This window comes from Mirounga angustirostris, unplaced genomic scaffold (genome assembly GCF_029215605.1).
Source record: "Mirounga angustirostris isolate CCGP_5_RB_7025 unplaced genomic scaffold, mMirAng1.0.hap1 SCAF_4, whole genome shotgun sequence".
Classification (NCBI taxonomy): Eukaryota; Metazoa; Chordata; class Mammalia; order Carnivora; family Phocidae; genus Mirounga; species Mirounga angustirostris.
This window is the reverse complement of record NW_026991712.1, coordinates 62,264,681-62,291,006: the sequence shown is the minus strand read 5'-3', so window position 1 is coordinate 62,291,006 and position 26,326 is coordinate 62,264,681. Positions and strand designations below refer to the sequence as shown.

General features: G+C 42.3%; 1 protein-coding gene across 7 annotated transcripts in view; it reads left to right on the top strand.

The window, feature by feature from the left end:
- SULF1 (sulfatase 1) overlaps nt 1–26,326 on the top strand; it is a 179,144-nt gene that overhangs the window by 93,031 nt on the left and 59,787 nt on the right. For 6 of the 7 annotated variants that reach the window (XM_064588237.1, XM_064588235.1, XM_064588238.1 and 3 more), the window contains 3 exons: nt 2,440–2,512; nt 2,820–3,051; nt 16,399–16,638. In XM_064588237.1, coding sequence (XP_064444307.1) covers nt 2,880–3,051; nt 16,399–16,638 — 412 coding nt within the window. In that variant the 5' untranslated portion in view covers nt 2,440–2,512; nt 2,820–2,879. Of the gene's footprint in view, nt 1–594; nt 617–2,439; nt 2,513–2,819; nt 3,052–16,398; nt 16,639–26,326 lie in introns of those variants that run through there. The other variant, XM_064588239.1, reaches the window with a different exon arrangement.

The window sequence follows — 26,326 nt, the reverse complement described above, 5'->3', positions numbered from 1 at the left end:
GGTACAGGTTTTTCAGAGTGGTGTGTTTTGTGTCTTAGTGAAGGGAGATGGGGTAAAGATAGCGCACTTCTGCTGGTCAGACCTGTCTGAAAGTCCGGTTTTCTACACCATCCCATTTCTCCGCGTTTACATATGCACTCCCTGAATCGATAATAAACTGTGGCAGGAAAAAAAAAAAAAATGTAGGCTTTTTCTGCATCTTTAACTCTCTAAGGAAGGTCACGTTAGAGGAAAAAAGAAAAATGCATCTACTTGGCTCTCCCTTTTCTTCATTAGGAAATGCTTTTCAATGTAGTTCAATGTGGTTTACTCAAGGTACCATTAGGGCTAATTTTCTTTTTCCTAAAGGAAGAGACAAAGTAAATAAGATAAAGAAAAGAATAACCAGTAATGTTGATTGGGTTCCAGGGAATGTTATCAGCATCTTAATTGTGAAGACTTTTTTCAGTTTCGTGTGGGGCTGATTATTTAAACTGCCGGGGCTACTGTTTGCACGACACCGGGATATTGAACTTTCCGGGTCTCTACTGTCAGCAGAGAAGCGGGCTCATGACTAGAGCCGGCGCAAGAGACTCCTGCTCACTCCCTCTTCACACACCCTTGCAGGCTTTGAGAGGTGAGCAAACTCTTGCTACTGAAAGCACCACGCTTCTGAGAAATGTCTGCGTGTCACTGTTGAGCCTGATGCTGCTCTGCGGGAGACAGCCATTGTTTGACCTCTTTCTTTCCTTCTCCTGTCTTTCTTGCTCGTATCAGTTTTCTCACGATTTGAAACAAATGCACAGAAACCAGTCAGCGCAGAACAATTGCTGGCTTTCAGTGTTCAGCATGCACAGCAATCACCGAAATAACCCTGGGTTATTACCAAAAAACCCCAAAAAACAACCCGCCCCCCAAACCTTGCATATTGACCTTCGCAGAACCACAGGATCCATCGGAGGTGGTTGGTTTGATGCTCTGCCTTCCTACGGCACTAGATTTTTGTTTAAAATCTATTTCTTACAGAGTGCGTCTCCCCTCCTCTCCCTCCCTCCCTCCCTCTCTTTCTCTCTCTCTCTCTCTCAAAGTAATTACAGGCTGCAGAGTGAAAAGCATTAGAACTGTTTACAAAACAGCTCATAAAGTTTAAAATAATAGGGGTGTGTGTGTTTGTGTAAAACAAAATAATGTGTGCGGCTGGAGTAAACAGTCCACAGTCTTTCTTCTTTCTTCTCCCACTGCCCCATGTCACCCTCCAGAATTTAAGGCATGGAAATGAGCGATGGAGTCCCTTTTCTTCTGACTTGCAGTTCTCCCACTTGATTCATTCTGCTTGTTTATCTGATGCCAGTTTATTGTTGCAATTCAAAATACAGACCCTCAGGTGTGTGGGGACAGAGTGCCTGACGAAGTGGGCCGCTATCTAATTTTAGCGCGGCCTAAATTCCCATACAGACATTCCCTCATGACATCCAAGAGAAAGATTTTTTTTTTTTAATGAGCCCTTTGCGATCAGAAGTCCAAGAGAAACGCTTTCAGCAGGTTAGTGCTCTAAAGTAAAAGGGGCATTCGTCCAACCCTTTCAGAAGTCTCCTCTTGGGCACATTTGCAAAGACTTTGCAGCACTCCCCTCCAGATCTGATTTATATATTTATTTTTTAACGTAGAAAGGGAGCCTCTACCCTCCAGCTTCAGAGCCAATCAATCATTTCGCTTTGCAGGTTTAGATGTGCTGTGGCAAAACCTCTCGCTGGTGGCACCGCGCCAGGTCTTGGCGAGAGTGAGGCTGGTGCTGACAGTTGAAGGAGGGCTCTGCCCCCTTAGGCGCTGGCGTGCTGAGGACACGGGCGGGACAGAGGGACAAGCCTCGCCCCGAGGAAGCACCCCTTCCCCCTGGTGATTGATGGAGGACAGTTAGGAGCTTTTCGGGGGCTGGGAAAGGTTGCCCTCCCAGTCGCTTACTATGAAGTCTTTGTCAGCAGAAAGAACTCCGCAGGGTAGTGCGTGACATAATGCAGATGACAAATGACAGCGTTGCATTTTATTCTGCTTGATAAGTACTCAGTATCTATGCAGGTGAATCAGTGCTCCCCCAGCGCGCCCCCTCGCGCCAGCTGCTTCCCAGATGCAAGTACTCCCCAAACCCACTGTGGTTTCGCAGGTGCTGCGGGCGCCTCCTGGTCAAGCATGAGTTTTTTGGGGAATGTTTCAAGTACTGGCAGAGTGTGAGCAAGGATGGTACCGTGTCACCACTTTAAGGAGCTGATTATGAAATGAAGATATTTTCTGAGTCATTTGTTAGCAGCTCTGAATATTGTTTTCTCCTGTTTCTCCCTTTTGGAATATGGAGTGTGTGTGTGTGTGTGTGTGTGTGTATGCTGTTTTGAGAGACTACTTCAGACCAAAATCTGTATCAAAACCCTGACTGACGTTTCCTTTGTATTTCTTCTCCCCCTCTAGGACCCCATCTGCCGATGTTCTGAATACCTCTGAGTACAGAAATTGATTCTTCAACCAGGATACCTAATTCAAGGTATTAGCTCTTGTCAGAAGGCTTTTACATTTGAGCTCTGTGTTGGAAATTCTGTTTTGGCAATGAATTTTGAAATAGGAAAAGTTGGAATGAGAAGAAAGGGCAAAAGTGAATTTGCAAAATAATCAGGTGCTTAAAAACCTCCCGAGCGCCTGGGAGGGTTTGGCCACGTCTGACTCGCAGGCAGCCCTCTCTCTAACAGTTCACGTGCCAGATCTCACTTTGTTGTAGCCCTTTTTCTGCAACTGTGTTTGGGGTTTGGATGTCATTTTCATCTCTCCCTCTCTCTTTTTCTCCGACTGCCCAGACCTGCAGAAACCAGGAGGCTGAGACAGTCTGTCGATCTCGCGACATTGGACCAAACACAATGAAGTATTCTTGCTGTGCTCTGGTTCTGGCTGTCCTGGGCACGGAGCTGCTGGGGAGCCTCTGTTCGACTGTCAGATCCCAGAGGTTCAGAGGACGGATTCAGCAGGAGCGAAAAAACATCCGACCCAACATTATTCTTGTGCTCACTGATGATCAAGATGTGGAGCTGGGTGAGACACTGGGTTTTTCACTTCTTAGTCTCTTTTGCTCAAATGATTTGCTGACCTTCCGCACGATCAGTAACACTGAGTGAACATTTGGGGGGTTGGTCCTTAACTGGAGGATCTTAACCAGCAACCTGAGTTTATAAAATGAACTTGTATTGATTATAAGGCATTCGGTTTTCATTTCAACATTACTTTTCTGGTCTTAGGTGTTTGAAACAGTCTGGGGAGGGTCCTAGAATAATAGCAGGAGAGAGGAAAAAGAGCAAGCATGAATACTATAGAAGTCAAGGATTCGATTGTGCACCTTGGACGCTCTTGATCAAGAAATGTTTTAAATATTTGGGCAAAATTGTTTCCAAGAGTATGAGCTTATAGCTGTAATTCTATGCAGTGTATATGAACATAGATACTATTATTCTCTTATAACAGTTATTATTATTAAAGTGAATGAAATATTCACAGCTTGTGATAATTGTTAGGTGATTGAACGTTACAGTATTCTATGTATCTTCTGGTGATAATTCATTACTACCACCTTGGAGATGATGCTTCTTGGAAGAATTAGCTAACGTGGGTTCATTCCAGAACACTTGGAAAGCCTGCCAAATTCAGCGGAGCTGCTGTACCATCTGATTCCATTTCTTATCTTCTCACTTTCTTTAATGGCCCAGCTCTTATGGTCTTGGCTGTTATGATCTTCCACGGGACCTTAGGACAGATAGAAAAGCTCATCCTTACAAATTGTCACCAGCACTCGTTTTCATTCCTAGAATCAAATTCCTGGCTCTCAGGAATCGCTCAGCTGGGCTTACCCATCGCACTCAACCTGGTATCTTTTAGACTTAGTGCTGGCCGAGCACGCTGGGCTTCCTTACAGAGCTCCGAAGGCTAGGGTTCTTGAGGATAAAACCCTCCATGCTGGAACCTGGTCTCCATGGAACGGGACTTTAATTTCCAGTTTGAAACCAAGTCATGGAATCCCAGCAAAGTTAACCCCTTGGGTTTAGCTGGAAGCACATGCACTAAAAACCAACAGCAGGTAATAATTGTTGAAGTTGATTTGCAGAGTCTGCTGTCTCTTCCTTTACTTTTTAAAGAAGAGTATTGATTTTCAGGCGACATGCCCGGATAAGGTCTTGGAGGTACAACTTTAGTACGCAGGTAGCTTGTACTTTAGTTTGCGCTTATCTATGGAGCAAGTAAAATGAGGTGAACACATTTGAATTCACCTTCCTTAACATCTCTCGTATCTGTCCCTTTCATTACAGCCAAGATCTCCAGACCATTCTCTTGTCTCTAGTTTTTCTCTAACTGATTAGTCAACTGACCCACCTGTCCCCCATAGTCTCGGTGCCTCTTGCCTATTCTTCACTCCATGACTGGAGTTATCATGCAAGTGTCTGATCAGGTCTGTTCTGCTTAAAACACTCTATGGTTTCCCGTTGGCAAGAGGATTAAGCAACTCTCCTCCGTAGGCAAATGAGCTCTGGGCCATCTGGCCCCTGCCTATTTCTATGAGGTTATTCCCTTTTCCCCCACTTTTGCTCAGTGCTTCATATAAATGACTCACGCTGCCTTGAAGGTGTCTGGTGGTTTCATCTCCCTCACCTATATTTCATGCCTTTGTACATCTTGTCTCCTCTGTCTTTCCCCTCCCCCTTTCTCCACCTGGAGAAGCCCTACCTATTCTTCATGGCCCAGTTCAAATGCCTTGTCCTGGGGGGGTCGGGGGGTCTTTCTTCACCAAAACCATTCTCCCCTCCAGCAGGGTAGATAGAACTTTCCTTTTTACCACTTTGGACATGCCTCCAGCATGGCCCTTAATCCATCATGTGCTTCCATACTTGTCTCTTCCACTGACCTGAGAGCAAGATAGTGTTTTATTTATGTTGCATTCCTGATACTGGGACCATGACGGGAATATAGTATATGCTAAATAAATTTGAAGTGGACCTATGGGGGCCTGAAAAAGCTAACAAAATTCTCAGAAGTGAATACAGGTATCTGTGGTAATCTACCTCTTCAATATATAGCCCTCATCTTTAAAATAAATTAAGGAGTCATTTGACAAATTTTTTTAACAGAATTCAAAATTTCATCTTTTAGTTTCACCCTATAATTACTTCATTTATCCGGTAAATATTTCCTGAGCAATCACTAAGGGGAAGCATGTGGATATAATGGATACAGCTCATAGGTTCAATCAACCCAGTTGTTTCCTATGTATTTGCCCCTATCTCCTTCCTTGATTTTCTAGCCAGACACGATGCCAAGCATTTATTCATTTAATCTTCCCAATAACTCTATGAAGTAGATGCTCTTACTCTCTTTAATTTCTACAGAAGTAAAATGAGGCTTAGAGAAGTCATGTAGGCGGTGATGAACTAGTCAATGGTGAAACTAGGACCCATGTTAGGACTAGGTCTCCACAGCTAACATTTAACCATGATGCTTTCCATCAGTCCTCCAACACATATTTATTGAGGCCTTCCTAAAAGCAAACCGTAAATGCATAGTAATGTTCTAGGTTCTGAAAGAGAGAGAATAGAAGCATAAGATGGGTCTTATTATCTCATTGGCAGAACACAGTGATGAACCACAGTGAACCATGGGGTAAATACTTCAGAAAAGACCTCCTTCTTCTGCCCAAACAATTGTGCTCTTGGTAGTGGACACTGTCTGATGGAGACTTTTACCTAGCCTTCTGTAATGTTCTCATAATCCTTCTTGAGCCAAACTGCTCTAGACTTTAGTTGGGTATTTTTTTGTTTCTTTATTTTAACCATCTTTAAACCATTTTTAAGTGTGCAAGTCAGTAGTTTTAAGTACATTCACTTTGTTTTACAACCGTTTTCCAGAACACTTCATCTTACAAAATTAAAACTCTGTATTCATTAAACAATAACTCTCCATAACCCCAGTCCCTGGTAGCCATCATTCTACTGCCTCTATGAATCTGACTGTTGTAGGTACGTCATATAAGTGGAATTATACCACTTACGGCAAAGACAAAGTATTTGTCTTTTTGTGACTGACTTGTTTCACTTAGCCTAATACCCATCCCCAAGGCTCATCCATGCTGTAGCATGTATCAGAATTCCCTTCCTTTTGAAGGCTGAATAATAATCATTGTAGGTATATACCACATTTTGTTTATCCATTCATCTGTTAATATAAGTTTGGGTTGCTTCCACTTTTTGATTATTATAAATCTATGTAAGTAATGCTACTATGACCATAGGTATTTAAATACTTCCTTAAGACCCTGCTTTCGATGCTTTGGAATAAATGCCCAGAAATGGATTTGCTGGATCATTTGATAACTCTATTTTTAATTTTTTGAGGGGCCTCCATCTTGTTTTCCATAACAACTGCACCATTTTACATTCCCCCCAACAGTGCACAAGGGCTCCAATTTCTCCACATCCTTGCCAACATGTGTTATTTTCCTGGCGTTTTGTTTTTATAATACCCATCCTAATGGGTATGAGCTGGGAGCTCATTGCGGTTTTGATAAGGTTGGGTTTTGCTTTGCTTTGTTTTGTTTTGTTTTGTTTACTTACATGTTATTATGCTTGGCAAATGCTTGAATAGGATAGAATCGCAGAACTATTTGCACCTGTCATACCGCAGGCAGTTTTGGTTACTGTAGCACCAGAAAGATATAACAGACTTAGAAGAGGTTTAGAAGAACAATGACAAAAATTGTAATAGAATGCTTTTCTTTGGGGGAAAGAAGAAAACCATTCTACTTCTTTGTCTGGGAAGACAAAGGCTGAGAAGGGTCGTAATGGGAGTTTATGAAATCAAACTAGGAAAGAAAGCTCTTACTCAGTAGGAATGTAGCCACTCCCTCAACTTTGTCTGAGGACAAATAAAATAAACTAGTACTTTGTGAAGGGAGTAAGACACATAAGGAATTCATTAATAAAAGTGCTAGAACCTTGCATGTTATCTTTTTCCAAAGAACACTCGTTCTCATTATTACGCTTGTTTTCATCCCACCCAAGTTGGGTGGAGAGGACAAAGATCATTATCCCAGGAGAAAAGTTAATCTGTGGAAAGATGAAATAACTTAACCACTGGTCCCTTTATGTCTGGATTTACTTTTTGCACAACTTAAGAAGTAGCTTAGGTCGTGTCTGTACTTGTAAGTAGTTCAGGTTTTTAGACTATATTAATAGGTAGAAGATTTACGCTTTCTTTTAAGTTAGAAAAACACACATGGACATGATCAACATGAACTTTGGGATGATGATTTCCTCTGGAGGAGCAGTAACCAAGAATATCAATGATATTTCCACATTTTGCCTTAAAGTTTGAAAATGACATCTGAAGCAATTATCATCAAATATTAAATTTTTTAAAAAGCTTAAATTTAAGAGTTTAGCATTTAAAAATATTAAAGCTAGGACCGCCTTTGCTGCATCCCAAAGGTTTTGAACATTTGTGTTTTCATTTTCATTTGTTTCCATGAATTTTTTAAATTCTTCTTTAGTTTCCTGGTTGACCCATTCATTCTTTAGAAGGATGCTCTTTAGCCTCCATGTATTTGAGTTATGTCCAAATTTCCTCTTGTGATTCAGTTCAAGTTTCAAAGCACTGTGGTCTGAAAATATGCAGGGAATGATCCCAATCTTTTGGTACCGGTTGAGACCTGATTTGTGACCTAGTATGTGATAGGTATATATATATATACAATAGAATACTACTCAGCCATCAAAAAAATGAAATCTTACTATTTGCAATGACGTGGATGGAACCAGAGGGTATTTTGCTAAAAGAAATAAGTCAATCTGAGAAAGACAATTATCATATGATCTCACTCATATGTGGAATTTAAGAAACAAAACAGAGGATCATAGGGGAAGAGAGGAAAAATTAAAATGAAATCAGAGAGGGAGACAAACCATAGGACTCTCATAGGATTAAGAGACTCTTAATCATAGGAAACAAACTGAGGGCTGCTGGAGGGGTGGGGAATGGAGTAACTGGGGGATGGACATTAAGGAAGGCATGGGATGTGATGAGCACTGAGTGTTATATAAGACTGATGAATCACTGACCTCTACCTCTGAAACTAATAATACATTATATGTTAATTAATTGAATTTAAATAAATTTTTAAAAAGAAAAAAAGAAAGATCCAGTAAAAAAACCTTTTTAAAGAAAAAAATATATATATATATAATAAAAATGTTAAAGCTAAGAGACACATTATTCTAGTATTTTCCTGTACTTGAGGCATTATAAATCAATAAGAACAAAATAAATCAAAAAGAACAAAATAAAAAATGCTTGTGGAACTCCATGAACTTTCTGAGACTAGAGTCAAAGAAATTAAGCTCTAAATCTTTCCAAAAGGGTCCCTGGTGCCACTCTGAGGAACAAACTGTGGAGCTGATCTGACTCAATGTGGCATTTGTTAAATTCTTAGGAAACTGGGCTGATGCTAACATCTCAGTAACACTGGCCCATTGCTTCTTTCAGATCATACATGGAATTAAGAAACCATAAATACATGGAAATATTTTGTTTTTTTAAATCAGAGGTCACAATTGGGATCTATAGTCCTGAGCTAGCCCACAGATGTGGTTTGCTTGACCAGTGTATTTTTTTTAATTAAGGTAACATTTTAAAAATCAGATGATTTCATGTTAAAGAAAAAAAAAATCCAGATTCTGACCTTTCTGGAAAATCCAGAAGCATGAGAGCTTGCATTCCCATGAGACAGCAATCAGGCAGATGTTTGAAGAGGAGTCAGAGTTGCCCCACTAGGTAGAGCATGTCCTCAGGTCATCATGGCCCCCACCACTCTCCATTGCTCCCCAACATTTAGGTCATGGAGCCATTTACCATCATGTCCATACTGCAGTTTTTCTTATGGTCAGAGAAAGCTCTCTACACCCACATCTCTACCAAATGTGAAAAGCAGAAAAGATGAAAGCTCCCTGATTTTTCTTATACCTGGCTACCTTCACTTGCCTACCTCTCTATCCTACCCTGTAGACATTTTCAGTCCATTTCCCTAAGAAATTAGTCTCCTCTTTTAATGGCCTTTTGCTCTTTGGCGGGGTAGTGGGGTGGGGGGGGGAGTAATGAGTGTTAGTGACCTGGAGACACTCCAGACAGATTTATTTTCTGCTTCTTAGTCCTTTCTTACCCAATCTTGTTTCTTCCCTTTGGTTTTCACTGAAATATCTGGGGTTTTTTCCACCCATCCCATGGTTTTGGTAGAAAAAGGTGTACTCTTTTCATGTTACTTTTTTCTTATGCTTTCAGAATTAAAATATTGAACCGATCAATATAGCCTTTTTTAATATTGGAATTATCACTGTTTAAGGTTTCATACTTTACTATAAAAATAACTGTTGGTGTGAGAAAATAGCAATGGAATCTGGAGGTATTTAGTACAGACCATTTATATATTTAAAGCGTTAACCATAGCTCATCATAAAATGATGACATCTAGAAACAACACTGCACAATTAATTAAGAGTTGTGCTTGCTTGTCATTATTGTTCATCAAAGCATGAACCATTGCAGTCCGCAAGGAGGTGTGTCTCTCTAGGAAGCTAGGTGTATTTGAGCCCCACATGCCTGGAGTTTCCTTAAGGGATGACGATGGCAATATTTATTATTGAATTTCTGGGTTTGTGAGTTTTCCAGACCGTGATAAGCAGGCTTGATGAAAACTTTAATGTTTCATAGTACAAAACATTGAATAAATCAAACACTAAGACACTTGAATCAAGAAAGATAAAGTTTTGTTGTAAAGTTTGACATGTAAATGAAGTAATTCAAGCTCTCTGTGTAATTTTGGAAAAGTCATTCAGAGAAGTTGGACATTTTCTCTCTGCTGACCTTTTTCACACAGATGATGTGAGAATAAATGAGTTGGAGTGTGTAGAATGATTTAAATTCCTGGCCATGGTCCCATCCGGTCCCAGTAACCTATCCCATACTCCATCCAAAGTACTGTTCCTGGAGCCTGGATTTTTTTTTTTTTTTAATTCCACTGAAAGTGCAAACGTGGTGGATCTTGCAGGACTCCTGAAGAGTGCCATTTCTCCCCTCCCAGTCGCTGCTGACCCAGCAGTAGCCTCGTCTGTAGCTGATTGCTGTTAAAGCATCCCCACCCCTGCAGGAAGAATGCAGACATCCCTAGTCCCCACCTGGAGCTCTGGCGCTGGGACAGCTTTTCTTGGCAGACCTGGGACTCAGCTGTGGCCTGGACCTTCTCTGTCCTCAAGCCAGGCCAGTCAGCAGTGCCCCCACACCAGCTCCTGGACCCAGTGACATTCACTTCATAGCAACCTCGTCAGGCTTCCACCTCCAAGGACAATTTTAAGTGATAACGAAGTCAGGCTTCTTGCGCAAGGGGAGGTAGGGGGACAGTGTATGTGGGGTGGAAGAGAATTGATATTTTTAACTATAAGCCAGCATTAACATTTTAAGTCTCAAAACATAGAAATGATCGCTGACCTCTGTCTTAGTTGTGAACAGACTATCACAAAATGGATGGTTTAGTGGCTTATAAACACCAGCCATTTATTTCCCACAGTTCTGTTGGCTGGGAAGTCCACTATCAAGGAGCCAGCAGATTCAGTGTCTGGTGCGAGCCCACTTTCTAGCTTACAGATGGCTGTCTTATTATGTATCCTCACATGGCAGAAGGGGCAAGGAAGCCTAGTGGGGTCTCTCATATAAGGGCATTAATCCCATTCATGAGGGCTCCACCTTCATGAGCTAATCGCCTCCCAGAGGCCCCACCTCCTAATACCATCGTCCTGGTGGTTAGGTTTCAACATATGTATTTGCGGGGGCGGGGGGGCAAGGGGCGGGGGACACTAGTATTCAGTCTATGGCAACCTGTTTACTCTTACCCCTGCTTTTGGAATTCAGATGTAGCTTATGGACATGGGGATGAAAAAGACAGGAGAAAATTAACACGGTGGGTTGAGGTGAGCGCACAGTGAAACTCCAGTGCCCCTGACAACACTCCTTGTGTGAAGTGCTCTAACAGCGAGTGTCGGGCCATTTGCTCCTCAACAACCCTGTGATCTAGTTGGGGAATGATTCTTAGCTCCACTTTACAGATGAGACATTCAGACCAAAAAAGAGTAGGTGACTTGCTCGAGCTGATCTGTGACCAAATCCAGATGTTTTCCCTCCAGTTCAAGTTCAGGGCTCTCTCTTCTCCTTCTTACCCTCCTAAGCCCTGCCTTGTGAATCTTGTTACGAGTCTTTGGCCTTAAGCTCCTTCTCATTCCTATGAAATAATTGTTCTAATAACTGAGAATCAGCACGATTGGAGTTTTAGGCACCGAAGGCCTGAACCTCAGAGAGGTGAGCAGTTGCAGCTTAAGACAAAACTGAGCTCTTCCAACAGCGAGGCAGGACATCGTCCCATTCATTCATCTCAACAGCTTTAAGTGCGGAATGATGAGTTTCATTACAGACCAGCTTTTGGGAGAGTTTCCCAAGGAAAAGTCAGTGGTGCAGTCTCCCTCAGTGAGGGAGGCGGTGCGAGGTAGTGTTGCTGCCCGACATTAATCATCGCACTGCCATGAAAAAGAAGGTGCTTCGTGCTTTCCTTCCATTGCATACTAACTCAGAGGGAAGAGGGAGGGTTCCTGCACTCCATCACCTGCAGAGAACCCACCAAGACCAGAGGCGGCATTTCACGCCAGCGATGAAGTCAGACACATCTCAGCCCTCACTGGGCCTGAGCTCCTGGGATCCTTCAGCCCTTGGGGGGAAGGTGCGTGGGAGGCCGGCATTCGTGTGTGTCAGTGTCTCCTTTAAGAGGCTGGGTGAAATATCAGTCTGCGGAAAGTGAGACATATCTTGACTATGAGCAGACACCTTTTCTGTTTCTCGGTCTTGAAAACGTCAGTGTTACAGCTGGTACTCAGCCTAGATGGAGCTTAAGAACACGGTCTGTGGAGCAGATTGCCTGCATTTGCTTCTGGGCTTGGCGACCTAGGCCATGTGTGGCCCTCGGAATGTTATTTAGCCCTTCTGCCCCTCAGTTTTATCATCTGTGATACTTATATGGGAATAATAGATAAGAGCACCTGCTATGAAGGCTTATCGTCAGGATTAAATGAGTTGATGAGTGTGAAGGGCTCAGAAGAGAACCTGGCTGACAGTAAGCATGACATGGATGTTTCCGATTCCGGTCTGCCATATCTTACAGCCTCGGGAGTGGGCTGAGCCGCCTAGAGGCACCTGCTAAAGTCTCGTCCAGCTCTCGGCTTCCCTGCTTCTGTGTCCAACCTGGACTACTTCTCTGAGCGCGAGTGTGGTCCATGGACAGGGAGAAGCGGCCTCACCAGGGAGCTTGTTGGAAGTGCAAATTCTCTGGTGCCTCCCCAAGTCTTCTGAAATCAGCATCACAGGGCGGGCCCAGAATTCTGATGTAACATGCTCTCCAAGTGATGTTTAAAGTTGAAGGAACATTGTCTCAGAATCTATTCTTTACTGAGAAACTTCAGGCCAGATACCCACTTTTACGAATCCTAATGTTGGGGCTGCAGTGGTCACGGTGACTCCGGGGACCAAATGTCCTCATCAATCCCTTTGATTTGGGGACTGGTTGGAATTTGGACAGATTGTTTAGGACCTCAACATAATCTGCCTAGTTCATTAAAAGAGTGACATTTAGAATGGGAGGGGAGCCCTTGCTGGGGCAAGTCCAGATTATGAATTGGGCTAAGTTTTGGTACCACTTTGTATATTATTTGACCTTAGATCCGATTTCTACCTACCATCCTATATTTGCAATCTGAATGAGTCTGTAAACAGGAGATTGCAGGTGATTCAGGACCTTGGAGGATGGTTTCCAGTGCCTTTTTTTTTTTAATTTTTTATTATGTTATGTTAATCACCATACATTACATCATTAGCTTTTGATGTAGTGTTCCATGATTCATCGTTTGAGTGTATAACACCCAGTGCTCCATGCAGTACGTGCCCTCTTTAATACCCATCACCAGGCTAACCCATCCCCCTACCCCTCCCCTCTAAAACCCTCAGTTTGTTTCTCAGAGTCCATAGTCTCTCATGGTTCGTCCAGTGCTTTTTTTAATATGAGTTCAGCTAAGGCTCATAAAGGAAATTGATAGCCCATTCTTTGTAATAAAGAGCGTAGTAGGCAATGAAAATCCATCAGTAGTGTTTGCTGAGTTTTCCCAAAATTCAAGATACTACACTAAGTAAGCACTGCAGAGGTGTAAAGAGGAGAGAGGAGTAAGTGAATAGACGCAACCATCTACCTTTCACTTTCTCCCCACTCCCATGTATCCATCTATTTATCTCCATCTCCAGGATGTTTCCCCCATCTGATCAATAAATATAAAACATATTTCTGAAATGGACTTCCTTAATCTTCTACAGGGCATCTGTCTTTTTAGTTACTCCTTGAGTGACAGTGAAACCATTACTTTTCCAGTTTTCTTCCTGTGCTGAAAACGTTGAGGTATTATTAGTCAACTCATTATCTTCTGATGCATGACAACATCTCTTGGATCTGTTTCTTTTTTTTTTTATTCTTATGTTAATCCCCATACATTACATCATTAGTTTTAGATGAAGTGTTCCATGATTCGTTGTTTGTGCACAACACCCAGTGCTCCATGCAGAATGTGCCCTCCTCAATACCCACCACCAGGCTAACCCATCCTCCCACCCCCCTCCCCTCTAGAACCCCGTTTGTTTTTCAGAGTCCACCGTCTCTCATGGTTCGTCTACCCCTCTGATTTCCCCCGCTTCACTCTTCCCCTCCCGCTACCCTCTTCTTCTTCTTCTTCTTTTTTTTTTTCTTAACATATATTGCATTATTTGTTTCAGAGGTACAGATCTGAGATTCAACAGTCTTGCACAATTCACAGCGCTTACCAGAGCACATACCCTCCCCAGTGTCTATCACCCAGTCACCCCATCCCTCCCACCCCACCCCCCACTCCAACAACACTCAGTTTGATTCCTGTGATTAAGAATTCCTCATATCAGTGAGATCATATGATACATGTCTTTCTCTTTTTGACTTATTTCACTCAACATAATACCCTCCAGTTCCATCCACGTCGTTGCAAATGGCAAGATCTCATTCCTTTTGATGGCTGCATAATATTCCATTGTATATATATACCACATCTTCTTTATCCATTCATCTGTCGATGGACATCTTGGCTCTTTCCACAGTTTGGCTATTGTGGACATTGCTTCTATAAACATCGGGGTGCACGTACCCCTTCGGATCCCTACTTTTGTATCTTTGGGGTAAATACCCAGTAGTGCAATTGCTGGATCATATGGTAGCTCTATTTTCAACTTTTTGAGGAACCTCCATACAGTTTTCCATCTTGGATCTGTTTCTTCGAGCCTCCCTCCATTTTAGAGGCACAGTCCAGTTCAAGTCTGTATCACCTCATGGCCTAATGGCTTTAGCGACCTCTCGGCTATAACCTTGGTGGACCAGCCTATTTCCTCCTCCATGCACATACCTCCATCCCCCGTTGCCACAACAACACCCCTCAAAGACGTTTTCCATATCATGTCGTTCATTCCTTTGACAGAGAAACCATTCTGCCTTCATTTTGGCTATTCTATCAAATCCAAATATCTGTGCCCAGCCTTGAAGCCATTCACTAACTCTACCTTCTATGTTTCATCAAGAGAATTCCCCATATTCTTTTTCATCCTAGGAAATCAGTGTGCTGTACGCAACCCTCGACTTCCTCCCACCTCCAGAGCACACACACCATCCTCCCCATGCTGCCACGAACACACTTCACCCGTCTTGTGTTTTTCTTCCTGCTCTCCTTCCATTCGTCCTCGTCTCTTGTTTCAGAACTCTCATCAAACATCCCCTTCGGTCCTCCCTAACCTTATTTGTACTGCTACTGCTGTCTCCACACTCTTACGTGGCTTTGCAAACAGCCCCAAGTGGTTTCTATATGTCGGTTCTCATCTAGATAGTTTACCGCTAAAGACTGAGGCAGCAGAGAATTTTCCATTTCTTTTGTCAATGCTACACTTGGGGGAGCAACCCAGAGTGCTGAGGTTGATAGAATGTTCAGCATGAAGTGGGCACTCACTCCACGTTATTCACCAATTACAAAAAGGTTGCTTGATCCGCCGAAGACAACCAGAGGAGAAAAAGCAGTTAGGAATCCTCCTAACTGAAGCCTGTTTTAGGGAGCTCTAATGAGACCCAATTAGAAACCTTCCTCCTGTTTTCATATGTTTCATGTGAACAGTAAGAACTAATACGTGAAAAAATCAGGCTAACTGTGGCTTTTTGGACCATTGCACACTTCTCTTCTGCTCTGAATGCTTGCCTGGTTTGCATTACGATTTCCTTCCTTGCTGGAAAACTACATAGACTTTCTCCCTTTCTTTGGAAGAAGTGGGACCTGTTGGAAATGTGAGGCTCCAGGATTCAAATGCAATGGACTTGGCTGTGGTGCTCTGTAGTGCATTTCTTGACAAGTCCTGAAAAGACTATTGAATTCTAGCCTGTGCTTTTTTTCTGCAGTATTTGGATGTGTTTCAGCGACAGTATTTGGCTGGATAGAGTAATCGAAGTCGTTTTTTTCTTCCTCGGCAATCTTATGTTACAATTTCATCCTTCGCAGTCAAAATGGAATACTTTACTCTATGCAAATACTTTTGAGTGCAATAGAATCATTGCTCTTTCATAAGCAAACAATCTATCTTTTAATATTACACGTAAACAGGTGAAAGTATAAACTGGCAGTGCTATCCTGATGGAAAAACTGGAGGGTATTTGGTGACTTTGCTGGAGGATACCAAGTTACAGTAAAGATTTTTTTTTAATTAAAGACAGGCATTTTGGAGGGACTTTTACTTAACAGGAAAAAAAATGGTTTTCCTCTTTAGTTTCCTATGATTAAAACACTGTAAGTAGTAACCTCAACAATGTCACAAGCGTTGCGCATATGTGGTGGGTTGGGGGTTTGATGCCCTGTGTCACAGGCTCTTGTTCTCTTGTAATCTTCAAAAGGCTGCTGGCCTTTGAATTTTCTCCATATCTAAAATTCTAGCTTTAATGATCAGATTAGCCTGCTTTTTTTTTTTTCTTTGTGAGTAAGGAGAGGAGAAGCTGAAATGAGTTTTATTATTCTGCAAAATGCTTGAGATGGTAGGATCCCAAATGTTTAACTTTGTTCTGGAAATGAGAGCTGTCAAATTATCAACTCCTTCAAGCCAATGGAGGGAAATTAATAAATCAGGGGCACAGAGTCACTGAGTGACATGACATCAATGGGCATTCGTGGTGTGGTGCGCTCTGCTAAACAATGCTGGAATTGTGCCTTCCAGGGTCCCTGCAAGTCATGAACAAAACAAGAAAGATTATGGAGCACGGGGGGGCCACCTTCACCAACGCTTTTGTGACCACCCCTATGTGCTGCCCCTCCCGGTCCTCCATGCTCACCGGAAAGTATGTGCACAACCACAACGTCTACACCAACAATGAGAACTGCTCCTCACCTTCATGGCAGGCGATGCACGAACCTCGGACTTTTGCTGTATATCTTAACAACACTGGCTACAGAACAGGTAAAGGTGGACTTGCTAGCCAATGAACCTCTGATGGTACTTCTTAGATACAGGGAAATGCCTCGTGTAATGAAATATATAAAGTTACAATAATTGGAAGTAGTGTAGGCTTTTCTCTTCGCTATCAGGATCCTCCCCATCCCATCCTTTTTCACTCTGAAGAATGTACCAATGCAAGATCCCTTAGAAAAAAGTGATTCTCAGTGGGCACATTATGAAAATGTTATATTCATCAGAGCACCCAATGGTTGGAATTTTGTAAGAGGATCCACAACAGAAGAGCTTTCACCCCCATTTACCTGCTTACCTCAACCTCCCAGATCTCAAGGGATCATGGTACAGCTTGAGGCTTGTCTTAAGGTGTCAGTACATTTCTGCTGATTTTTTCAATGAGAAATCATCAAATATTTTGAAACTGCTTAGCATCTACTCCAAGATCTGGGACACAATAGGTGATCAAAATGATTTTTTGAATTAATAAATAACTGAATGAAGAAACCAATGGGGTGTACCTTTTTGATTCATTTATTCATTCATTCCTAATTGATAGAATTTGGAGTTTCTTTAGCTCAGGTTGTGGTTATTTTTAGGTCCCAGATGTTCACGCCCATCTTCCGAGAAGGGAAGGCATCCCCAATCTTAAGTAGGCAAGAAAAGGTTTCTGGTTAGTTGGTCTTTTGAAAATTAGGGATCTCTTTCAAGAGAAGTCATAAACGTCATGCCAATCTTTCTAAGAAAGAAGCAAGGCTCCTTCTGGTAAGGTTAGCCCCCAAAGCCTTTGAATAAAGGCTAAGAGAATTCTCAGCATGTCGATGCTCTCCTTGGGTTTTCTGAATGCTTCTTCATGAAAGGCAACAAGGATGTTTATAGAAGAACTGTAGAGCAAAAATGTTTTTTTTCAGAGCCACCTAGACTTATAAGATTTAAGGATATCATCACTAAAGCTCACTGGAAATGATTTTTAGGTCTACAGGTTCTCTATTCTGAAGATTTAAAAGTAAAAGATTTCAGAAAAATATATTCTCTTAAGTACCTTTAAAAAATGAAATGAATCTTTCCCACTGCACTTGAAAAATATGAGGCCATTTGTTTCTTTGCAGAACATTCTGTGGGCACTTAATACTTGTTGGTTATGGATAAAAATATTGATTTTGACTATGATAGCATTGTCTGTCATTCACAAGCATCTCAAGATCTCCATTCAGAGAGGAAGCTCTTCCCGTGACTCTCAAGGGTGTTTGCTTATGCTTTGGAAAGAAACTAGGTTACTCAGAGTGCCTTATCCTAAGTGTGTTTTCTCACGTAAGTGATTTAAATTTATGGCACCTTTCATCTGAGAGCTCAAAGGCACTTTGCGAATCCATCAAACATCCCTGTAGGGTTTAGAGACAGCAAATGTACTTGGCTCTGTTTTATAACTGAGGTGGGGATTTCAAATATTGTGTGACCAACTCAGAGAAATGTTCCCTTAATGCCTGGTTCCTGATTTTTTTTTTTTAAAGATTTTATTTATTTATTTGAGAGAGAGAGAGAGAGAGAGAATGAGAGAGAGAGCATGAGAGGGGGGAGGGTCAGAGGGAGAAGCAGACTCCCTGCCGAGCAGGGAGCCCGATGCGGGACTCGACCCCGGGACTCCAGGATCACGACCTGAGCCGAAAGCAGTCGCTTAACAAACTGAGCCACCCAGGCACCCCTTGGTTCCTGATTTTAACCACCAGATTATGTTTTGTTCCTGAGAAGCATCATGTGACATCGATGCCTTTCAACTTCCAGGCTCTCTCTGATTTAAAACCTAGTAGCGGATAGAGAGCTTGAAGGGTCGGGACTCTCCCCATATCCAGAGTGATATGGATGATGTCTGTCATAAGAAATAGAGATTCAGGATGACACAGAGAACCCTGCCAGGACTTAGAGTGGTCCACTAGGTTTTGCTAATTTGTTTCAGGGCAGATCAAGAAAAAGCAAGAAGATGAATGAGTTCTGAAGAGATTGTGTGCAGCGATGGGACCCTAGGTGACAGTATTGTATGGTACACTTGAAATTTGCTAAGAGGGTTGGTGTTGTCACCATAAAAGAAAAAAAAGGAACATAGTACAGGAATGAGGTGATGGATGTATTGGTTGGCTTGGAGGTGGTGAATATTTCACAATGTTTATGTATTTTGGGCCATCAGATTGTACACCTTAAATATATCACAATTTTTTAAAGATTTTATTTATTTGAGAGAGAGACAGAGAGCATGCACAAATGCAGGGAGAGAGAGAGGGACAAGTAGACTCCGCACTGAGCATGGAGCCCAACCCTATGACCCCAAATCATTACCTGAGCTGAAACCAAGAGTTGGTCGCTTAACAGACTGAGCCACCCAGGTGCCCCAAGTATATTACAATTTTTGATTGTCAATAATACCTCAATAAAACTAGGGAGAAAAAAGAAAGAGGGAAAAGAAGGAAATTATTATTTTTTGCTTACCTACCATGCAGCATGCACTTTAGCTAAATTGTCTCACTTAATTCTTTGGGCAACTTTGGAAGACAGGATTTGCCTGTGTTACCAAAGACAAAACAGAGACTAAGGAGAGTTGTCACAGGCTAATCAGTGATAGGATGGGTCCATCACATCTGACTCCAGAGTCTTTCCTTTTTCCATCATCTTATTTCTTTATGTACGTTTCTGTCATGCCTCATTCCAAAGTGCCCTCAGAGACACATAAAACATAGCAGGATACAGAACAGTAAGGACCCTGGCAAATGGAAATGAAGAGTCATACCAGTAAAAGTCAAGGCAAAGCTTGGTATACAAAGTGCGCACCGTGGAGCTGTGGAGAAAGGGTGCCTATGTGGGGAACTAAGTTTCCAGATGGCAAAAGCAAAAATTGAAATGCCATCCATTGCGAAGTTTACCGGGTCACCAAGATAGAAATAAATCGGTTGCTTCTAAGAAGTGTAGCGTATTCTGGTACTTGTTTCAATTAGACTATGCTGTATCTACCCTACAATAGATCATAAGAGCTTGGATAAAACAGAGAGAATTTAGTTCAAGTCCCTTATTTTCAGGTGAGCAAATTTCTGCCAACAAGATCAAAAGTGACACATCTGATGTTCTAATGGGGAGAGCAGGTGTCAGGACCTTGGTCTTCAGGGTTCTTGCCAGTGTGCTACCCTACCTGTGCGGGTTGGGTCTTGAATGACACTGTGCACCATAAGGCTGTCCCGATGACACGGGGCGCCTGGCTGGCTCAGTCATTAAGCGTCTGCCTTCGGCTCAGGTCATGATCCCAGGGTTCTGGGATCAAGCCCCGCATCGGGCTCCCTGCTCAGCGGGAAGCCTGCTTCTCCTCTCCCACTCCCCCTGCTTGTGTTCCCTCTCTCGCTGTCTCTCTGTCAAATAAATAAATAAAATCTTAAAAAAAAAAGGGGGGGGGCTGTCCCGATGACAACGGTCACGCTCTTTGTGTAGCCCAGTTTTCTTTTCCGGGGATGGAAGACTTGCTCCTGGAAGCAAAGTCTGATTCCGAGGCCAACCTTCTTTCTGCTCGGGGGTCTGGACACTTAGGTAATAATTGAATTTATAGTGAGTCATTGTACAGAGGAAAAGGAGTTCTTTAAAGGGAACAAGGACTTTTCAGAATAGTTAGAAATAGAAGAAGGATGATCTGCACAGAAGAAAATAAATGTTGATATGCCTCTTAGTGAACCAGACAAAAGTACAAATTGGAAGACGAAAATGGCAGTGATAGAGATCTATACAATTTAAATTTATCTTTGATGGGAAAATACTGAAGTGTGCCAGGCGATTAGGAAGCAAAGATGCCTTTGTGACAATAGTTTATTGATCTAACCAGGGACAGAGACCCATTTGAAAATACACAAGCACATCAGGATGATAGGCATTTTAGGAAGTTAAGAGAATCAGTGAAGAGGTATTAAACCAACATAGTTATTTATAAGCTGCTAAACTAGAGGGGGAAAAGCCGATATATAAAGATTTTATCATTTTTCTAATAATGAATACATTATTTGGAACGTTTAGCTGAGAACCTAAGAAAAATAATGCAAGAGACTAAAATATGTATCATACATAAAATATTCATCGAGAGAAAAGCACAACGCAGTAATCAGTTTTATGAAGAATAACTCCGAGAAGACAAATTACTAAGAGACTGATTTTGGGAGGCATCCAGGATACGTGGATTTCAATGGATTGAATTGATCCAATATTATATTTACCATCGTATGACATGATTTTTCTTTCTCAGAACTGAGGCATATTTTTGGACTGGCTATAGCCGGAATTTTTTCTAACTTTACTCATGGAAAATATGACTCTCCAACAGCTTAAATGTTCAAAAGGGGAAAATACAGCAACATGTCTATTGCATTTTATGTTCTGACAAGTGAAGTGGGAAGGATATTGGATTATCTATCATAAAAATGAATATCCTGCCTGACTATCCGCTAAAAAAAAAAAAAATTTAGTGTGAATTTCTTGTGAGAGTATAGACTTGAATGTAAAACCTGGCATTAAGTTTTAAGGTAAAAGTAACAATCTCTTCCTATAATCTTTATATTGATTCATTTAAAGATTGTAGTGTTCAAGTTACAATCAGAACACATGATACATAAAATCACATGTGAATTGAATTTTAGTCATACTCATTTTACTTCATATCATTTGAGTAGAAGGGGCAATATTTAAAGGAGAGCTGCAATAAATTCTTTTGTAAAAAATTCTTTTGTAACAAAATAATTTGGACAAAGGAATCAATTTTCTGCTTTCATGTCTTTTTATTTTACAAAATTTATTTATGTTACCATACATTTGTTGAACTACATATACCTGGAATTTCACAAAATGCTGGGATATGAAGAGATATAAAGAAAGATCCCTGTCTTCATTAGACTTACAGTCTAGTTGGGGAATTATAGTTTTAACTTGGTTCAAAATTATGTATATTGTTAGTTTGTCAGTTACTACCAGTAAAACCCTGTGACCCCAAGCCTATCAATGACAATTGATTAAGAGCTCAATTAGTGTATCATTTGTTACATTAAATAAGATTTAACTTCTCCACAGCATCAGAAATCTTTGGATAGTTCCTATTGCTGACTGAAAGGCCTTTGCTTCAAAAGATTTGAAGGGAAATTTTTTAAAGTAGTATGTAACAGATAGTCCTGGACAGAAGTAGCATGGCCTAAAGTCAACAGTAATTATAATCAGGTCTTTCTGTTCTTTCTCCCTGTCACCTGACCCCCCTACCACCTTCTTAAGTAGCCATAAAGGGAAGTGTTTAATGGTGTCTCAGAGAAGAGAATGATACAGAAGGACAGGTAGATGGTGTGTTCGAGATATATTCCCATAGTAGTAAATCGACTGAATTGCCAATGCCAAAGGATAAGAAAAACTTCATACTACACCTAATAGAATGGCATTATGGGCAAGAAAACGAAATTCACCTTAGGGAGGGAGAAAGAGATTTAATACATCTGGAGGAAAATAATTAGAAGCCCAGATAATCAATTGCAGAGCGCTGCCAGGAAGCACAATGTTGAAAGAGGCCAGGGGTGATTACAAATGAGTCTCAGTGTTACGAGGCAACAAGAAAGGCCAGAGGAACTTGAAGCCAACAGCACCAGGGGTGCCGCGTGGTGACGCATGAGGTCCTGGTCTCTCTTGGAACGAGTGTGATGGGTGAGGGCACATCTGGAATCCTGAGTACATAGTTTACACTCCATGAGCACAAAGACACTGAAAACCTGGAGGGAGTTCTGAAGCCAGTAACAAGGACTGTTAAGAGACTCGAAGGAAGAGTTTGTAAGGGGAGGATTAAGGGAGGGGCGATAGCCATGGCAGTGGGTGGAAAGCAGCGCTAAAAAACCAAACAAGGACAACAATGAGGCAGGAAAGACCTGTCATGGCTGCCCCCAGAGGGAAAAACGGAGAACAAAACTGAATGTGGCAGAAAAAGAAAAAATCTAAAAACTAATGAAGCAGGGACATGTAAGCCAAATGGGAATTGGTTGCCACAAAATAAGTCTGACTGGGGAGAAAAAGATGTAACCTCTCGAAAAATGTTTTCAGACGCCCAAGTACAGAACTCAGACAAGACGTCCTACTGCAGAATGGTAAAGCACTTCAGATCAGGACACAGCGTTGGGAGGATGATGGTAATGGTGCGGCTAATAATAATACAGGCAGCAGCGGTATTTAATAAGCCCTTGTTAGGTGCCAGGCACTGTTTGAAGCGCTTTACATATGTTTCAATTCACTGGATTCTCACAACAACCCTACCACTGTTCTTATTATCATCCTCAGGGTTTTACAGATGGGAGAACTGGAGGTGAAGAGAGGCCAAGTGACTTGCCTGTGGGCGTATAGCTAGCAAATAGCACGGCCAGGTTTTAAACCCAGGCAGGCCGGCTTCCGGGTCTATATTCCAAACCACTGTACTCTTCTGCTGCTTTTAAGACGAAAGGAGAGAAAAGTGGGGTCGGGGGAGCCCTGGGGATGAGGAGCAGGCCAAAAGAAAGAGCAGGGCCTGAGGTTATTAAGTGCAAAGTTCCTGGAAATAGTCCCCTTCTGAAGTCATGTTGGCGGGGTGTGACCCTGGTCTGCTGCCTCTGACTCAAAGTCATTATCACCTTTTGTCAGAAAGGAAAATCATCTTGTGGTTCTCTGTGATTCTAAAGAGCGTTGGTCTCTGAGGACGAGAACCCCTCATTAGAATTCCTACTGCACATAGTCAGCTCAGAGGGAAAGCCTGAGTCCTAGCCGACCTGAGATCCTCTAACACTTAGTCCCACGCACATCAGTCTGCTCTGGGGCCTGGCAGAGTAATCAAGCAGTGGGCGTTTGGCCAACTGACCACTTGATGGATTTACTCATTTGCAGACTCAACATATAAACACTCATTCAACAAATAAACATCGCTGTGTTTCTCGGGCTTGAGTTAACTCTTCAAAGAAAATAAATCTCATCAGAAATAGCAACTTCAGCCACTAATAATTCCAGTGAAAACATCAGTCTAGAACTTGTAGAATCCCCAGAATACGTGGAGGCCCATGAACCCCAGTGCAGGAAACAAAAACTATGAAGCCCCTCGGCTATGTGCAAGGATGGGGAGCAGGGGGAGTATAGAGATGAGGCAAAGGCGGAGTTCACCCTCAAAGCCTTGCAGGCTAAGGGGGATTACCTTACATACGAGCAGGACTATAGCACAAGGAAGGAAGGGAAGATGGCATTCAAGCCACAGAGACAAATTGCTGTGGGACTGGGTAAAGACTGGGATCGGAAGGGCACCTGGTCTAGCCTTGATACACATCGGGGGGATGAGGGAGCTAGCACAGGCAAAGGCTGTAAGAGGTGAAAACCAGAGCAAATGGAGAAAACACACTCTCCGGAGAGAGGGACAAATAACAGAAATGCAGGCTGGGATTGGAAATAGAGGGATTTTGTCCAGATCCAAAGGTGGCCTTGCATGACATGCTATCAAATGAAACTTGATTCTATCAAATGAAACTTGAGGGGGGGTCCATCCACGATTGTGACAATGGGGTCATGTCACCAGAGCCGGTCTTCAGGAAGGTGGCACTAAGAGTGGAAAGACCCGGGAGGCTGGTTAGGGGCTCTGGCAGGAGACTGTGAGCATTCATGAGGGGCATCGAGTAATCAGAGAAAGAGGGGCAGGTTCGAGAGCTATGATCCACGTAGAATCTTCAGGTGGTGGCGCTTGCTCAGCAAGGGGACCAAAGGAGCAGGTGAACCGGGGAAGGCTCTGGGGTGCTGAGCCTGGTCAACCAGGAAGATGACTATGACACTCAGAGAAGAAAAGGGTATCTGAGGAGAGATGTGCCCTCGGAAGGGCAAAGGATACATTCTGTTCCAGACAAGCCTATTAAGAGTGAGGAGAACGTTCCTCTGGAGGTATCCTGCGTGTAGCTGTGTATCAGGATGAAAGCGAGCTAGCTAGCCCGTCAAGACACAGAAATGATGTACCATGGACAATGCTGAGATTCAGAAATGTGTGCTTTAAGGGCGATACCAATGAAGTGCCTGATTCTGGGATCTGTTTTCATCTTACCAGGCCTGTAGTCCAGGAACCATCTTTCTTTGTGTGTATAAGTGGAGACACTTGTGAAGCCAGCTTAGTGAAGATACACAGTGGCTTTGACATGGAAGGCCTCTGATTAGCCATAGTTTCTCCCTAAAACAAAAGATGGCAGCCCTTTAAAAATCAGGAAAATTAAAGCTTGCACGCATGTGTGTACTACATATGCATGGATGTGTAGGTATAAGTGTGTGTGCGTGCAACACACACGTATACACACACACCTACATATACACATATAAAAATTTCTTTGCTCCTTTCTACTTAAGGGGAAGGCTACGTATATGGCTACTAGGGTGACCAACCATCTAGGTTACCCAGAATAGTGCTTGTTTATGCCTGCCTTCCTGGTGAGATTACAACTATTAGAAACAGTACCTTCCTTGTCTTGCAGACTGATTGAATCCTGCAGTTTTGGGGTTTTTTTAATATTTTATTTATTTATTTGACAGAGAGATAGAGAGAGCACAAGTAGGCAGAGCGGCAGGCAGAGGGAGAGGGAGAAGCAGACTCCCCGCTGAGGCAGGAGCCCAATGTGGGACTAGATCCCAGGACCCTGGGATCATGACCGGAGCCGAAGGCAGACGCTTAACCCACTGACCCACCCAGGTGCCCGAATCCTGCAGTTTTGAGGGCTGGTTGGCTCTTAAAGAACCCATTCGAACAGTGCATGGAATACAACATTCTCCACTTTCCCCACAAATGAAAATGTGTGTGTGTTTAAACCAAACCTAAAAATCTGGTAACAGCTTCTTAGAAGTAGGATATGTCTCAGAATCATGCATGTAAACATGAGAATACCTTCACCTCTGGATCCCAGTTTGGCTTTTCTGTAATTGCAGAGTTAGAGTTACACCGCTGTGGTATCAGAATAACTTTTGAATGTCATCTTGAAATAGAGGCGTGGATTTTAAGTGCTAATGCAAAGGTAAAGGAGAAACACTTCTTAAATGTATGCAGTTTGTTTATTTTCTCTGTAAGAATCATAAATGTTGACACATTACCTGTAATTGAAGTGGTTAATGATTTATCAGCAAGGTGATTTGGTCAGCCATGACACACAAACTTTGGTATACTCCAGAATGCTCTATTGCACTTGTGAAGCTCTCTTGTCTAACCTGAATTTACATTCTGCGGCGATAACATGGTATATGCAGTGTGATTAAAGTAAGTGAACAGGGCGCCTGGGTGGCTCAGATGGTTAAGCGTCTGCCTTCGGCTCAGGTCATGATCCCAGGGTCCTGGGATCGAGTCCCATATCGGGCTCTCTGCTCCTTGGGAGCCTGCTTCTCCCTCTGCCTCTCTCTCTCTGTCTCTCATGAATAAATAAATAAAATCTTTAAAAAAATAAAATAAAATAAAATAAAATAAAATAAAGTAAGTGAACATATCAAAAAAAAAAAAGAAAGAAAAGTAATAGTACCCTCTTTCTCAAAAGTGTGCCGACAATACATTTTTGGCTACCCTTCTGATAGTTACAAGTTATTTGACTTCAAGATCTAACCCATTTTGTTCCCGAAACCCCAACCTGCCCTACTCTCTCCTCTTTGCCCATCTCTTCTCGTCCTCTTTGGCAGAGGA